General features: G+C 38.2%; 1 protein-coding gene across 2 annotated transcripts; it reads left to right on the top strand.

The window, feature by feature from the left end:
- Positions 1–276: 276 nt before the first annotated feature.
- Positions 277–17,384, top strand: pgm5 (phosphoglucomutase 5). Of its 2 annotated transcripts, XR_013787341.1 has the most exons (12): positions 375–1,059; positions 2,695–2,857; positions 3,103–3,249; positions 3,341–3,457; positions 3,541–3,731; positions 3,877–4,031; positions 8,725–8,840; positions 11,089–11,224; positions 11,532–11,715; positions 15,129–15,266; positions 16,078–16,901; positions 17,258–17,384. XR_013787341.1 is itself a non-coding variant. In XM_079468273.1 (11 exons), the coding sequence occupies exons 1-11, from the start codon at positions 802–804 to the stop codon at positions 16,165–16,167; spliced, it is 1,695 nt and encodes a 564-aa protein (XP_079324399.1). In that variant the 5' UTR covers positions 277–801; the 3' UTR covers positions 16,168–17,384. The 2 variants fall into 2 exon arrangements, 1 of the variants encoding a protein (XP_079324399.1); XM_079468273.1 differs by having other exon boundaries at positions 277–1,059; positions 16,078–17,384.
- Positions 17,385–18,499: the final 1,115 nt, after the last annotated feature.

The raw sequence follows: 18,499 nt of genomic DNA, 5'->3' as shown, positions 1-18,499 counted from the left end.
CATTTTTCCAAAATGCAGTAGTCCACCTCTTGAACTGCATGGCTTCACTTATACCAAGTTCATCACTTATAGAATAATGTTAAAAAAATATGTAATATAGAAAAATACCGAATAATGACACAATTCATTTTCAAATTAGTAACTTATAAACACAATTTATTTCACAAATTGGTATTTATATTTGTCTACTATTCTACATATTTAATGCTTGTAAATAAATCTCCCTTGAGTGATTCTATAACTTTTACGTCAGGTGAGAGTCAATGCGCCTCGGACAGTGGAGGCGTCTGATTACACAGCAGCGCAGCGGCACTTTTCGTTCCCCCACATCACGGGCTATTTTTGGACAGAGCGTTAGCTGATTATACAGTTTGTATCCTTCCTGACTTTATGTCAAGTTTAATTTTGCGGGTGACAGCTTGGTAAACGGGTATTGGTGATCGTGAAGCAATATCTAGTACTATTTCTTTAACATTTACATCCACTGTTCTATATATGTTGGTCTCTTTACCACGGTTCGTCCCGGTGCGATGAGAAGACAGCTGTCTCACACTAGTTTTCCAAAGAAGCGTCACTGGACGCGTTTCAATAATCCACTCTTTCACCGAGGCGCACTGCGCTGTGGCGCACCCTTCTCGCAGCTTCTGATTCGGCAAGTTTGAGAATCCAATGCCCCGTTACTTTTAAAGATATTTACAACACGTTGCATCGCACCTCATTCTTTATTCCGACAAGTGTGGACAATTTATTCAACAATCAGAAGACAATCCTCAGACGCGCACCGGAGCGTTTCAGAAGATCATGGAGACAAATCCAATACCCATTTTGACTATTCAAACGACCCCTTTCGATGACCAAAGACCAGGAACAAACGGCCTACGAAAGAAGACAGCGGTTTTTGAAAGTAAAAAGAACTATCTCCAAAACTACATCCAAAGTGTCCTGTCTTCCATCGACTTGAGGGACCGTCAAGGATGCACTATGGTCGTGGGCAGCGATGGAAGATACTTCAGCCGAACTGCGACAGAAGTCATTGTACAAATGGCAGCTGCCAACGGGGTAAGTGTATATGTTGTGGTGTATTTTCGTAACAGTGAAACGTTAATAAACACACTTAATAGATGATCTGATCTACACATTAAAGATATAGACTATCTTTTACAAGCATCTTTAAAATAGATGCATTAGGAACTATCGGAAATTGATATATTTCATAGTATGCCTACAATTCCTCGTGTTTGTTGGGAGATGATTATTTTATTCAGAATTAGTGTCTGAGTGCACAGACTTACAGTGTAATATTTCCTATTATGGTGGTAAAGTTCCTAAAAAATGATTTTTGGGCAGGGAATTGTTTGTTTCATATAAATACATGGTTAAAGAAAGAAACCTAAAAAAAAGTTTATTTTATGACTCAGTCAAATATCTGTTGTGCCATCCCTCCCCTCCACCTTCTTGTTCTCTGCTGCTTCCCTTATTTTGACCTCCGGGGTTCACAGAACCACGGGGAAACCCAGGACACATCGGCCACAAGCCAATATAGTTTTTTATCAACTCTTCAACAGCCTTCATAGCATATGTTATTGTTCTTTTAATGTACATACCACATTATTCCACCCCATTGTCTTTTCTCCTGCATTGTTTAAATTTCGTTCTTTCATACAAACTCAGTAGCTTGACACACAGAGCCTGCGATTTCCTCAGCAGCGTGTATCCAAAACCAACACCTTATATGGATAATCTTTGCTGGTGAATACAGTTCACTCGCAATGAGACATGCAAGTAAAAACAATAGGAGTGCAATGTAATGCATCAATGAAGTGCGGTATTTAATTACAGTATGTGTCGAACATAAGCGTAATGATAAAAGCCTGGAGGGATAGTACACTTGGTCATCCTTTGCTTGAGTGAGAGATGCCAAATAACTCGCTATTAATAGAAAGTGCCTGATCTTGTAAAGCTTAATGAGTCACAAAGTTGCTGAGATGTCCAGGCTGCTGTTTTGAACTCAACAGGGAGAAGAAACATTGAAACATTGTTTAATGGGGATCTAATTCATGACAGCGGGAATGTCAAGTCCCCATTAAACATGAAGTTATTGTTGATATCTTCCAAAAGGAAAATAATTGTGTTTCATTTGTAAGCTTGTTGCTGCCAAAGGAACGAGCTACTAAGCAGATGTAGTTGTCAATCTGGTATGCAGCGGTAGCTCTGTTTGGCGCCTCTGAAGGTTGCAGATTTAAATCCCACCTCAGATGCAACAATGTTGTGATAACCCCATCTATGCAGGGCAAAGTCTGGAATCTAAGAGAGCTATAGCATTTGAAGAATATGTTATATTAGTAGTGTCACAATATAGTGGTATTGACAATATCCATGATATCATTTATTCAGATTTATTACAATAAGATTTCAATAGATATTGTAAAATATTGTCATTGTGAATGCTTTTGGCCGTGGTACCTATCTACTGAAAATGTATACTTTTATTTAATTTATTTACTTTGCTTTGCTTTGCTTTACTTTATTGTTTCATTCATAATATTCTATTCTATTCTATTCTATTCTATTATATTCTATTCTATTAAAATGTTCTTCATTTATTTCACACCAAATGAAATTAATATTACTGGTTCCAGATCAGCAAACAAATTTCAAAATCAAAAGAGAGTTTCATAAATCCATCTGTTTCAGATAGGACGTCTGGTCATTGGACACAACGGGATTCTGTCCACCCCAGCTGTTTCTTGCATCATCAGGAAGATAAAAGCCATAGGTGGGATTGTCCTCACAGCAAGCCACAGTCCAGGAGGCCCAGGAGGAGACTTTGGCATCAAATTCAATGTTGCCAACGGAGGTGAGAACATTGTTGCACAGCAGTACCCAGCATTCAATCCTTTACAGGATGATAATGATGACGCAGTACCTAAAATATGTAATCATCATGTCACATTAGCCTTAAAGCGAATGGCCATTCCAACAGGGTCATGAGTCATGACCTCCCAGCTTACCATCAACTTTATGGAAGCTGTCTTGAAAATCTATTTACAGAAAACTAAACAGTTCAGTGTTACAGAACATGACATTTCACACTGTTTTCAGGACCTTCTCCTGACACTGTGATGGAGAGGATTCATCAGGTGAGTCGCACGCTAGAGGAATACGCCACCTGTCCTGACCTCCACATCGACCTGTCCCGCCTTGGCCGCCATGACTTTGATTTGGAGAACAAGTTTAAGCCCTTCAGAGGTGCTCAATATAAACGCCATTTAGTTCTTCCAAAATGTCACATTTACAGTCTATGTACTACGTGTAAAACTGTTCTTATTGTGTCTTTCAGTTGAAATTGTGGATTCTGTGGAGATCTATCTAAACATGCTGCGTGGGATTTTTGATTTTGGGGCCATCAAAAGTTTGCTAACAGGCCTTAAAATTCGGATAGATGCTATGAATGGAGGTTCGATCTTTCGGCTTACATCAAAATGTTCTTTTGCGGACTATCACAGTTATCTAAATGTAGATTCACGTCTTCTGTTTCAGTCATGGGGCCCTATGTCAGAAAAATCCTATGTGATGAGCTTGGGGCTACAGCTAATTCCGCTGTTAACTGTGTCCCTCTGGAGGACTTTGGAGGCCAGCATCCCAACCCCAATCCTGCTTTTGCCGGACCACTGGTGGACTCTATGAAAGGGGGAGAGTTTGGCTTTGGGGCTGCTTTTGATGCAGATGGGGTGCTTATCTCTAATCATATGATTATTCATAATTGCTTTAATGGCACGAAAACACGCACACAACATTTTAGCAGATATTGACTCATGTTTAGAATTACGTCTGTCATGTTAACCTAAACATTACTGCTCATGTTTGTGTTATCAGGATCGTTATATGATTATGGGTCAAAATGGATTCTTTGTGAGCCCATCAGATTCACTGGCAGTGATGGCTGCAAACCTTTCCTGCATCCCTTACTTCAGTCAGAGAGGGGTACGGGGATTCGCTCGCAGTATGCCAACCAGCATGGCCATTGACAGGTAACACACAAAAAGACTAGTAAAGTGTCTTTAAGGAAAGCAGAAAAAAGGCTAGTAAAGTTTTCAGAAATGTGGGAGATTTTAATAGGACTCTCGTAACTTGCTGTCATGCCATAAAGGATTCTACAGCTTCTCAGAACTGTTTAAAGAACAGCCAGTCAGCTCTTAAAATAAAAGATAAGTTGATGATCAAGGAAAAAAACATCCCTCAGACTTTTTTTAACATCTTGGTGAGTCCATCATTCTCTCCAATTTAAGATACTGAGCACTAAAAGCATTAGCCATGGGCCGGACGTAATGGCGCAGAGACTTACTCCCTAAGAATAACAGTGTAAGCTCAACCCTGTGCTAATGCAGAAAGCATTCACCCAACTAGAAATTACTTTTAGGGTTCATCATGCAAAAGACCTGCCTGCTGTGAGACTTGGTCTCATATTTAGTTTCGTTTTGTAAAACGTATTAATTGTGCCACTCAACAAGTTAGATAATGTTAGATGATGAATACTTCCTCCTATGCCAGTTTAATATCTATAGACTGAATGAGAGGACATGAAACACCGTTTTAAATTCTGGGGTCAAATGGGAAGTGGTGTTATTCAAAGCTGCCCACTCACTGAAACACCCATATTTACGTCATTACACACAGATCCATCAATTTTCTCTCGTCTATTTAGTTTTAGTGTGGTGACTCATTATTCAGTTCTTGGAGGTTTTGCAAGGTCAATGTAATGTTGGTGACACCCTGCCAGTGAGAATTAAACTACTGGTGTGACTAAGATAAAGAAACCGAGGTTAAGTGTGGATTTGGCCTGGAGCTGTGCTTCATGATGTACAGTCAAAGCTGAGGAGAGATAGTCTCATGTTTTCCATTCTGTAAAGTAGTAGATGTTTAGGAACGTCCTGAACAGTTCATGTTCTACAATGTTCGTATTCATAATGTCCAAGTTTAACTTAGAGCTATTGGCTTTCTGTTTCTTTCTAAATGTTCAAGGTTGTTGGGTAATGTGCTCCATACATGGGAGTAATTCCCAATCACAATAGGAAAAAAATTATAGAGGCGGAAAGGGAACTGGCCTTGTTTAAATAGCTTTTGAAAAATGCTTTCCAATGTCAACACATTCTAGCATTATGGATAAAGCCCTTCAAAGATACATTTTCCCAGAAATGAACATTTTGTCATCGCTTACTCAACCCTGTGTGAGCCCATTTCAATTTTCTTTCTTCCATGAAACAGGAGATGTGGAGGGTGATTTATAAAGAAAGTCCATATGATATATGTGCCACTTATGGCAATGCGTAAACATTTTACAAAAGAACATACATTTTAGTATGATTTGTGTTCACAACGGTGACAAAAATTCTGTCTTCATTTAATCACAAGTTGTTCCAAATCTTTATAAATGAATTCGTTATGATAAACACAGAGAAATATATCATGCTTGTAACCAAACAGTTTTTGGCCTCCATTGACTACCATAGTTGTTCTATTGAACACAAAAGAAGATATTTTGAAGAATGTAGGAAAGCAAAGAGTTCTGAGGCACTTTTGACATTGTCATTTTTCCTACTATGGTAGTCAATGGTGGCCAAGAACTGTTTGCTTACAAGCATTCTTACAAATCTCTTTCTCTGTGTTCATCAGCAAAAAAAAAGAAAGTAAACTCGTAGTTGAGTAAATGGTGAAAGAATTATAATATTTGGCTGAACTGTCCCTTTAAGAGTTTAAGTCATCATCACTTTCACTGTATGATAAATAACTATTTCTGTTGTTGTTAGTGATATAGTTGTGTGTTTCACAGAAAAAGGCCATCACTTTTTTTCTGAGGTGTGAAGGTCTCTGGAGACTTGAATTGATGGGGCGAGGTGCCTCTGCTGCTGTAAACCTTTTTAGGCGACGAGCGAGTTCTAGACCGTTCCTGTTTACATTATGAATCTCTCAGAAGTGTGTGTTTGTAAACTGGCAGAGAACTGACTGATCTGTTCAATCCGGCATTCGTAGTTCTGGTGTGTGTGTTGAGTTTCGTGTTACTGTGTTTAGGCATGTAAGGCTGGAGACTGAGAGGAAACATCTGCCTTGTTTTCTACATGTGGGAGGGGTGTGTGCCAATGTGACCATACACTGGGGATGAACTGTTCAGATACACGTTGTTATCATACACAGGACAATTTAGTACAATAGTCACAAACCATAACTGTAATTATCACATATTTTCAACCCATCTCAAATAACATGCGAATGTGAGCTGAAATATTATAAATGATGTGGTTGGTTTGATTTCCAAAACTTGTACTTTTTTACTTTTGACATGTGTTCTTGAAGTCCATGATTTGTTCAGCCTGTGTCTGAGTGTAAAGCTAGTTTTGACTTTATAAAGTCATCAAGCCCTTAAACTGTTTATGTTTCAATTGTGCAATTTCAAGCTCTGCTGGTGTTCAAAGCCTCACTTAAAAAAAAAATTATTTTGGAATTTGAATGGAAACTTAAACCGCCTGTCAACTCAAGCTAACGGGCTGCCAACCGTTAATTGGGTTTCATTGCCAGGTTGTGGTTAGGAACAGCTGCTTCTGACTTTAAATCCAGCAAGGCGTGTTATGCGTCTTTTCATGTTTGAAACACACAGATTTGTTCATTTAAATGCAACACAAAAATGTTCATATTGTGAGTTAGGTGTGGTTTTGCTTGTGTTGGCCACCAACAAGACAGCAAATCATCAAAACAAATCAAAGGGGGGTCAGAGATTCCAGTTTGCTGTCCTTTTGCCTGGTTTTCGTTCCTAATCTACGTCCCTGGAGTGAATAATTTTTTTTTCCCAAATTTGATAATTCCACCCACGAGTAAACAGCTGCATCTCAAGCCTTTCATTCCGCTCTTATTCGTCTCTTCATCTGATGGGATCTCGGCAACTCATTACCCATAAAGCCAAATTGCAGTCTGAAAATAGTTATGTATACAGACAAGCACCCAAGATCAACAAACAGAGGAGGAGGCTTATTGTCACTTTTCTTGTTTTCTTCGTGTTTTTCTTTTTTAAGGGCATTTTGGGCCTTATTAGACAGGATGGTGGAGTGGAGAAAGGAAGTGACAGGGGAGGAGAGAGGGGAACAGAACAGTAGGACCTCAAGCTTGTATTTGATCTTGATTCGCCACATAACACTACTGTGTGATACTAAGTAATAAATAAGCTTGTATGGTTTGTCAAGATAGGACAATATTTGGCTGAGACATAACTATCTGAAAATCTGGAATTTGAGGGTGCAAAAAAATCGAAATATTGAGAAAATCGCACTGTAGCAGGCCGTTGTGAAGAAGAATCAAGTTTGTTTTATCACTCTCTATTGGCAATCTGCTTTAGTGCCGTTGTGGAGAGTAGATGAACCCGATAGCAGAAATTCTAAACTTTACATAGATACCAAACTTGATTGGGTAATTCCCAAAGAGCAGGTTTGTAGACGTGTTTCCGTCCATTTTGTCCATGATTTTGCTGCATCCACTCACAAAACTATATTTTTATATATATTTATGGTAGGACATCTACAAAATATCTTCATGGAACATTATCTTTACTTAATGTTCGAATGATTTTTGGCGTAAACGAAACATCAATAATTTTGACCCATGCAGTGTATTGTTGGCTCTTGCTACAATATACTCCTGCTACTTAAGAATGGTTTTGTGGTCCAGGGTCACATATGATAACCATATAAATCCATGACTACTCATGGGAGTCTGACAAGCTAAGGAAGTTAAGCAGGTGTATAGTACATGCAGAAGAGTAAAGTACTCTTTACTCCTCCAGCCACATGGCTGAATGTCAAAACAAATGTCAGCCAAACTTTCAGCATGGTTTGGTTCTGCTTTTTGCCTTATAAAGTTACAGGGTTTAACACACAAAATGTGTAGTTTGATTAATGTAGGACTAGATGTACTACCGAAAATATGTAAGGAGTTGAATGGTGGTCTCTTTGAATAGAATGCATTAAAGTGATATTGCTATATCTAACATGCTTAAAGGGTGGTTATTTATAGCATTTTAGCCTTTGGAGATCAACATGGATCGAATTTTCATGGACGTTTGTTCAGTTTTGTTTTGTTCAGAAAGTAAATGATCCAAAATTAGCATTTTTATCTTGCGTCGTCTTTTCTTCCCTGTTATGTCGTCATTTAGATGAACATGTTAGTTGAACTGTAAATGTAGCATCACGTTTCTCGAGTCAAAAATAACACCATATTTATCACCGCATTAAAGGGATAGTTCACCTAGCAATACAATTCTGTCATCATGCATTTACCTTTATGTAATTTAAAACATGTATATTTCTGTTTTTTTACTACGAAAACTTAAATGTCTGTGGTTTTGTGTCCTGGGGGGCAATTGGTTTGGTTACCAACTCACCAAAATATCTTATCTTGTGTTTCGAAGAAGAAAGAAAGTCATACATGTTTGGAGTGACATGAGTAATGAATAATTAAATAACTTTATTTTTGGCTCCACTATCCCTTTAATCTGACTGAGGTAAAAAAGGACACTATCAGCTCTGTTATGCTATCTACACGATTTGAGAGATGCTTCGATACAGAGTTGAAACAGCCGATGACATACAGCGAGAGTTTCTTTCAGATCTTGTAAATCTTGTCCAGATAAAGCCTCATTGGGCTCGCACTGGAGATCTCACGCTTCCTGTTTGTTTGCAGGGTTGCTAAGGCTATGAAGGTAGCTCTGTATGAAACTCCCACAGGCTGGAGATTTTTTGGCAACTTGATGGATTCCGGGAGATGTTCCCTCTGCGGTGAGGAGAGCTTTGGAACAGGTGGGTGCCATCAAACCCCTTTCACTTCTTTTAGAAGATATTAATGTATTTTCTGTTTTTTAAGTGTGATGAAGCATGTGTTGATGTAGATATGTTTAAAATGTTTTTGCAACCATGAAGCACATTATGCATGTAAAATGGTAATAAGATAGAATGACTGGAACGACGAGCCTCTTTGGTCACACTAAGTCAAAAATATTGTTTACATTTGTTATCCATTAAATGTCAATTTAAAACACATATGTTAGATGAGGGATTGCATAAATGTGTTTGCCTCCTAGAAGTCACATTGCGTGACTCTACAAAGTATATTGAATATGAATACAAAACCTGCTGTCACTAGAAAATATTAAAGTCATCATAAGTTTGAATGTATATCAGTTATATATGTGGGAATGATTTCCGCTGGTGAAAACAATTGTGAAAAGTGTGTTTTGAGGTACCTTATTTGACCACAGTGCGAAGAGTGCCTCTAGCTGAAGGGACACCCATATGTAAAGGTGAGACCCTCTGTGTTATTGAGTGGTTGTGTTTTGGTTGGCAGCTGAATGTGGAATAAGCAACTGGCACTGAATCATGTTGCTGGGCAGACAGACGCTTGGCTCTCTGGGCGTCAGAGTCGATCTGTAAAGCCTCTGGGGTTTTACATTGTCACCAAGACCTTGAGGGAGACACAGCATTGTCTAAACTGTAGGTGTCAAAAGAGCAGCTCAGTCATTATTCACCGTGTTTTTCATTCGCAGCAGGATTACAGGATTGTCAAAGTTCCCTTGGCTGCAGGCATTTTTTCTCTTCCTTCCTGCTGTAAGATGACATTTTATATAGGGTTCAAGGGTAATGGACTAAATAGACTTTCGTAGCTTGGTAAATCATGCTGGAGTAGAAACATGCAAACAGTATTCACGCATTATATGTTATTTGTTAAAGAAAAAGTTTATCTGAAAATGCGTAATGTTATGACACCCCCATGCTACCCTGTTTGTATATGAATTATTTCTTTAGCTGAACACAAATCATATTTTTACTTAAAAACATTGTTTTATATACATACAGACATGGCAGCAAGTCGAACTTTAAACATCATAAGTTCTTATTTTGTGATAAAATATCAACAACTAGTCACAAACACGCAAAAACAATGGGATTTGAAGTTATTAACATGAATTTTACATGCTTTTATGGGGTTCAATAAAATTATTTAGCTACATTTTTCACTTGGATTACTGTAACCATGGATGGATGTGCTTTTTGGAACCCCAACAAGTTGAAAGAAGTTGTGTTTGACTGAATGAGGAAGGCATATACATGAGAATGAGGTGAATAAATCATGAGGGAATTTTTTAATTTGTGGTGAACTATTCCTTTAAGTAATGTCTGAAACTGTTTAATCATTTGGTTTGGTTTAATACTTAATAATTTTGTGTCATGATGTCTGGAGATGCATCTGAGCACTATCTGGTGTTTACTACGTAGTGAATAGTGAACGAATGAACAACATGCAGCATGAATACATCTGCCCCTGGAGCTCAATGTTCTTTTTGCATTCAGTGAGTCTAAAAAACAAAGTGAGAGATCATGATAGACCTAATCAGAGAACAAATGTACAATTTTGTTTCTGCACTGAGAAGTTGTTGTACGACAAAGTCTCTTGGCATGTTGCTGATGCTTACATCATTACCATAGCAACCAATGCAGATACAGCAGATATTGATTACATTGTCTGAGCGAGCAAATTAGATTTCATTACGGCATTACAGCACAGACCATCAGTCTTAAAGAATGGATCTGAACACCAAATCAGATTTGTGAGCCAAGGGGCTGTCACTTTGGTTTTTGTAGAAAACCTTCTTCAGTTTTATTGATTTAAGCGGTCAGGGCTAATTGTGCAACAGTATAATGCTGGCTTGGAACAGACTTTGGCTGGTGCTTTGATATGTGGTAAGCTTGAATGGGTTTTTATAATTTTTGCATAACACAGTTCAGCATTTGGATCTGTTTCTCTGTCTCCACTGACATGATTAGATCAAATAAATCAATTCAATGAACAAAGAAGATTCGCTCATAGTTGTCACGGAGAATGAGGATTTAATTTAGTTATTATCATCTCTGTCATATCATCGTCTCAGAGTCAGAGATTAATCCAGAGGGACTTGCAATTATCTGAGCTTTTCATTTTGATTCCCACAGATGCAGATGGGAATAGCAAGTTGATGGTCTCTGTACCATTCTTGATTTCTCGTTCCTTTAGGTTCAGACCATATTCGGGATAAAGATGGCCTTTGGTCGGTTCTGGTGTGGTTGTCCATCATGGCTGTGCGTAAGCAGGGGGTGGAGGAGATAGTAAGAGATCACTGGGCCAAAATGGGACGCAACTACTTCTGCAGGTGAGCTTGAAATGGAACCAGCTTGTTCTCAGAGGACCAATTAGAGACCGCCATTGAACTCCTTTCTTTATTTCTTAGCAACATCTACTTTGCTTCTGATCTTTCTATAACTTTTTTTCCAAAAGTAGGCAGCAAGTAATAAGTGTATGGATTGTTTTACTTTTCCCATATATGTTTACCCCATTTTCCTTAATTAGCTTTACTTGTAGGCCTCATGTGAATTTCAGAATCCTGGAAGCTCTCCAAACTGTCAGGAAAACTTTTACATTCGTTCTTTGTTTTGTGTTTATTTGTTTGTACCGGACAGATTTGACTATGAAGGGGTGGATGGTAGGATGGCGTATTACCTCATGAGAGATCTGGAGGCTGTTATAACAGATAAAACTTTCACCCCTCAGAAGTTTGCTGTAGGCAATAATGTCTACAGCGTGGAGAAGGCTGATAATTTTGAGTATATTGACCCTGTGGATGGAAGTGTATCCAGAAAGCAGGTTAGTTTAAAATTTTTAATAGTTTAATGCACTTCATCATTTCCTTCTGCATTTTGGCCCCCTCATCACAGAGCCGACCTCCCATCCAGCTTGCTCTGGACACAAGTATAATGGGAACATAAACATGAGTGATGACCCCCTAAGAAACTTAATATACATATTATAAATACTTAGTGGGCTTGAAAGTATCTACTTTTGATGGGATTCAATACAACCGTGATTGAAACTGACTCAACAACAGAAAAGGATTGTTTCTAACATGTGTGCACAATTATTCTTAACTGGATCATTGTAAATGGTTGTGTTTTTGAGACGAGATCAAATGTTCGCATTGGTCCCATAGTGTGCATCGTTCATGTGAGTTAATAGGGAAATGGCTGAGATTTTGCAGTTTAGTCCCTCGTTTAAAGTGCTGCCAGAGGTTTGTTCAGCATTAAGGGTTTATGTTCTTCAATTATAAGTAATTCAGTGTGGCACGCTCCCTGTTGCACATACAGACCACCTAGCAGACACGGGCATGAGTGGGATGCCATGTTTGGGCATCAAAATTCACACTTAGCAGCTTATGTGTGTATAGTATACACGATGTGGTTGAAATGAACAATATACAAATGTCTGAGCTCTGTTCAACTTCAGAATTCAGCAGCAGATCTCTCTCCTTCAGAGAACGTGATAGTAATGATAGTAATGAGAGCTGAAGGAGAAGAACGTTTCAATAGATAAGCCTGGATTTACTGTGCCAAGACGAAGAGCATTTCAGTTTTCTGACACACACACAGACACATGCATGCACGCACGCACGCACGCACACACACACAGATGAAAGGTGAGTTTGTCTGTCTGTCTGTCTGCCTGTCTATCTATCTACTGTATCGGTCTATTTCATAGCATCTGCCTGCCTGCTTGTCTATCTATCAGTCTATTTATCAACTATATCTGGCTGCTTGTCTATCTATTTATCTACTATGTCTGTCTGTCTGTCTGTCTACTGTATCTGTCTGTCTGTCAATCTACTGTGTCGGTCTGTCTATATATCTACTTTATCGGTGTATTTCATAGCATCTGCCTGTCTGTCTGTATCTCTATCTACTGTGTCTGTCGGTGTTATGAACTGTGATGGAGAACCCAATTGCAGGCAGCGAAACGGGGATGAAGGGGTTAACAAGGACTTTAATAATATAAAACAGAAAACAAAAACCCACGAGGGGGTATCAAGACAGTACACAAAAACTAACACCATAAACTGAAAACTAAACACTCAACTGGAACTCAACTATAAAGACTAAACAAACACTCACAAAGACTAGCATAAACTTCAAGGATTCTGACACGACAAGGCTTAGGACAGGGTAACAAGTACAACGAACGAGCACAAGACAATGAACACGAGGATGTTTTAAAGGGAGACAGACAAAGGATAATTAACAAGGGTCAGGTGCGGGTACTGAAACACTCAGGGAAGGTTAACGAGGAAACGAGATGGCGGGAACAAAGACACGGACCAGAGAGAGAGCAAGAAAGCCGATCGACCCAACATCTCTCTCTCACATAAAACAAAAGACTTTGTCATGAATCTGCCTCAAGACCAAGAATAGACATGACATGAAGGCAGATTCATGACAGTCGGTCTGTCTGTCTATTTATCTAATATATCTTGCTCTTTGTCTGTCTTTTCATCTACTGTGTCTGTCTGTCTATCTATCCATCTACTGTGTCTGTCTGTCTTTTTATCTACTGTATCTGTCTGTCTGTCTGTCTGTATCTCGTTCTACTGTGTCTGTCTGTATCTCGTTCTACTGTATCTGTCTGTCTGTATGTCTGTATCTCTATCTACTGTGTCTGTCTGTCTCTCTGTCTATTTATCTACTACATCTCTCTGTCTATCTGTATCCCCATCTACTGTGTCTATCTGTCTGTATCTCTATCTACTGTATCTGTCTGTCAGTCTTTGTCTGCATGTCTATCTATTTATTTATCTACCATATCTGTTTGTCTATCGGTTTATCTATCTACTCTATTGGTCTAATTACTAGTACCTGCCTGCCTGCTTGTCTATCTATCTATCTACTCTGTCTGTCTGTCTGTCTGTCTGTCTGTCTGTCTATCTATCTGTCACCAGCTATATATATATATATATATATATATATATATATATATATATATATATATATATATATATATATATATATATATATATATGTCTGTCTATCTATCTACTGTTTCCGTCCGTCCGTCCGTCTGTCTGTCTGTCTGTCTGTCTGTCTGTCTGTATCTCGATCTACTGTGTCCGTCTGTCTGTATCTCTATCTACAGTGTCCGTCTGTCCGTCTGTCTATCTACGGTATCTGTCTGCTTGTATATATTTGTCAATCTGTCTCATTTGCTACAGTACACCATTCTAAACAGATAAATGAATCAATATATAGAAGGAGTTGGGACAGGACCTGTCTCTTACTGAACAATAGCATAGAAGAATGTTATGGAAACCTGTCAGAAAAGACTTTTTTGCTAATCCCAATGCGAAATACCACACATCATATAGCCTCCAACAAAGTTTAAACCCCTAAACTTCCAATCCACTTGTCTTTTATTTTATATCCCTGTATATCGCTGTAATAAGGAAACGGTCTTCATTGTCACTGATCAAATACTCTCTCAAAGTCTAACACGTCTAATCTCACCTCACCATTTCGTGTGATGTGCCACAGTGTCTGGTGACATCAGGTCAGGGCCCTCCACCGGGTCAGACTCTGAGCCGTCACCCGCTGACCACAGTGGCACAGTCACTTCAGTCATGCATCCAACGTCTCCACAGCTGAGTGTGTATTATTACAACAAACATTCCACACAGCGCAGGATTGTGTCAGCTGTCCTGGTCCACCTTTCTGCATGGCTGTAGGGGCCAATGGAGGGACACTCAGCTGTTGGAGTTGATGACACATACTCTATGGTGCTCAGAGGGGTTGAGACTGTAATAGCAGTATAATCCAGAAGGAAACTTTGTTGTACAAGCCACTTTTGCCTCTTTCCCTACAGGGGCGGGGCTAGGGGGATGGGCCCCCAGCTCTAATCTAATTGGCTCCTGAAGTTCCTTGTCCTGTCATTAGCATTATTCTTGTGTATGTTGTTTGTAAGAAATGTATTTTCTATACACAGCAATGTTGAAATTGGAGAAAGGTGCGTTATGCATTAGGATGATATTGGATTTTGTTGTCCTTAACTGAACAGAAAATGTGTTGTTTTCACACAACCCTCTTTAGAGTGTAAGAGGTTTAAAATGAACCCAAATCAACATGCTGTCAAAACACATATCCAATTGCATTGTACCATACGTTGCTGAGAATAACTGCTAAACTTCAAATTAGAAAGCGTTATAGATGAAAGCAACTGTTATGACTAGACTTTCCCTGCAGGGCCTAAGGATCATATTCACAGACTCCTCCCGAATCATCTTCAGACTCAGTGGATCTGGATCTGGAGGTGGAGCCACCATCCGCATCTATGCCGAGAGCTACGAGAGAGATCCAGAGAGACACAGCAGAGAGACTCAGGTAAATATTCCTCCATTGTTCTCTCTCAGAACAAATATAGGGACCGGTAGATAAAAATAGTAAATATATGTGATGTGCTTTTCTTGGAAACCTTTTATCTCCAAAACTGCTACTTTTAAGCACATGGAAGAAACACACTATTTTTTAATTAAAGCAACACTATAGAACGTTTGCTCATGGTTTCCCCATGAGGTTTAAAAGCGCAATTGTCTGTTACCAGTGTTGTATATAACGTCGCTGTATAAGCTTCCCCATGGGTAGCGCAATACACGTGAATTTATTAACTAAGCTAATGGAACCGGCCAATGCAGAAGCGTTTTTTTTGCACTCTTCTGCAGAGGGGATGGTCGGGGCTGTGTGTGTAGCCGCTATGAGGCTGCTAAGATAGCAGTGGTAGTGGAATTCTTCTGGTTAAGAGTTGTTCTACCTCTGAAATAATTTTAGAGACATTATTTTAAGGTAAAAAATGACAACGTGTTGCTTTAATATTTTCATCTGTTAAATATTTGCAAAACCCACGGATAAACATAAAAGGTGACCAATAGTAATGATTTATGGAAAAAAATTGAGAGGTTTCTGCCCAACAGCAACGATGTGATTTACAAGAAAAATGTCTTCTTAGTTATAGTTTGTCTATTTAATGATAGCATGTATAGTATGTGAATTATGAAAGTTTGAGAGATAAAATATTTAGTAATCACTATCACATCATAATTCTGTCAGTTTTTGCCACTGGTCATTTTAGTATTGAGTTTGTTGGTTCTGGAGGTTTTAGTGTGAATTTCTCATTTTATTTCTTGAATGATTTTAGGTTGTGCTAGGCCCACTTATTGCTATTGCTCTAAAGATCTCAAACATCCACGAACGCACTGGACGCAAAGGCCCCAACGTCATCACCTGAGACCAATCCTGCACTCTACACTAGGGGCCAAGACAGGAGCTGTGCGATAGCTTTCTTCTCAAGATTTAATCTTCACACGTTCCTCACTCTTCATCTGATCCTTTTTCCCATTGGCCTTTTCTGTTACTTCAACACCACAAAGAATGTGCCTGCTTTTTGTTTTGCTGTTTCACCATAATTCCTCCCTTTTTATTTTTTCCATTTTGTCTTTACAAGAGCCCCTGTAAGGTTTTTACTTCTTTGCATATATTTACACTCATGTAAACCACTACAAAAACCCAAAAGGGAGCAAAGGTTTTTTCTCATGCTTACGCAAGAGATTCTTTACTTTGTTCAACACTTGTGGGTTAGAAACACAACATTATGTAGATCCCTTGTGATTTAATACTTAATGCTGATTTAAATTAGCTGTGGTCTAAATCCAAAACATTGTGAATTCTAGTGTGCTTTTGTTTACAATGAAGAAAGTATTAAATATAATGAATGAAAAAAATAAGGGAGCAATGTTGTTCACTATTTACATATTTTTCTGTGGAATTAGTTTTAGAAATGTAATAATAATACAACCCAGCAGTGAACCACACCACAAAAATGTTCAAGATAAAGTAAATGTTCTTTTTCCCATTTTACATCCTCAATTTGAATCTGGTAACACCGGTTTTGATTTGCAAACTTTTCTCCACTTTATAAAAGGTAATCTTGGACTGTTCTTTAAAATCATGAACCGATTCAAAGTATGAAATTAATCATTTTCACTTTTGGGTCCTATCTGCCATGTAGTTAAACATATCATAATGCTTGTCTTGTATATGTGAAAATGACTTAGTCCAGCTCAGCAATGTTTTATTCTAAAATGGAAACATTGTATCAATATTGCATTTAGAAATGTGTCACTATGACAATTACACTAATATAGTTTACATGCATTCCATTATGTGAGTTTCAAGTATATTATTATTGTTATTATTCTTACATGACACTGCTAGCATTTCAAATTTATGTTTTTGGTTTTGTATGTAGAGTGTATGAGTACATTTTACAGACCCTAAAAAGGCAAAGATTAAATTACTAATATATGGGGACTCAAAAGTGAAAAAAGAATGGAATTCACAACTACTTTGATATAAGAGGGTATTAAAGTAAATAAATAACCATGGCCTTAGCTGTAATTATTTTGTATCTTAAATCTGACATAAATAAACTTTATCTTTTGTGTGTCCTGGCGTTGTCATAGTGTTTGTTGCTGTTCAAAATAATAGCAGTGTGTTTAAAAAATGTGAGTTAAGCTCAAAATCCTCATAATAACGTTTATTTCAATACACAAATGCATTGGGAACACTGCACATTCTATTCTAAATGAAAACATGAAGAAAAAAGTATAACATTTGTTATTACTCTACAGAAAGTGAAGAAAAAGGAATGTTATAGCAGTGTCTAATTTTTTTTATTAAAGTCAAACATTTACTGTAAAAATGAAAATGCTCGAAGATTTAGCGTTCTTATGAATCACTGAACTAATGTTTGTATAGCCACGGTTTCTGAGAACTGCTTCACATCTGTGTTGCATGGAGTCGACCAACTTCTTGCACCCGTGAACAGGTATTCCAGCCCAGGACAATTGCACTACAGACCAAATTCCTCTGCATTTCTTGGTTTTGCCTCAGAAACAACGTATTTGATGTCACTCTAGAATTTTCTATAGGATTCAAGTCTGGAGATTGGGCTGGTCACTTCATATGTTAATCTTGTTGGTCTGGAACCAAGATGCTGCTCTCATACTGGTGTGTTTGGGGTCGCAGTCTTGTTGAAACCCGTTTCAAGGGCATTTCCTCTCCGGCATAAGGAACATGACCTCTTTAAGTATTTTAATGTACTCAAATCCATGATTCCCCGAAATCAGTTTACTCAGATTTCCAGAGAGAAATGCAACATTCACTGTCCTTAAATAAGGGTCAGTTGTTTGACACCATTTTTTCACAGAATGATTAACCTCTCTATTTGAACATACTGCTGTTATTTTTAACAAGCCCTTTTCCATTAATGATTCAGTTACACAGAATTAGACTGTTGAGTCTGTTGGTTTTCTATAACTCTACTATACCTACTAGTAAAATATTTGCCATGTAGAAATATAATTTCTACCAAAAACTGATCTGATCTGGTTAGTGATGTTGGACTGCTATTATTTTGAACATAACTGTACAATCAATGCCCAATGAAAATTTGCTGCCTCTCTATCAGTATCAATTGTTACATGAAGGTATAGCATTTGTATATTAACTAGATTTTACAATCTAAGTATGCTGGTATCTATACATTGGTTGTTTTTATA

This window comes from Barbatula barbatula (genome assembly GCF_947034865.1).
Source record: "Barbatula barbatula genome assembly, chromosome: 11".
Classification (NCBI taxonomy): domain Eukaryota; kingdom Metazoa; phylum Chordata; class Actinopteri; order Cypriniformes; family Nemacheilidae; genus Barbatula; species Barbatula barbatula.
Note: the sequence above shows the minus strand (reverse complement) of the source record. Positions and strands in the feature narration are given on the sequence as shown.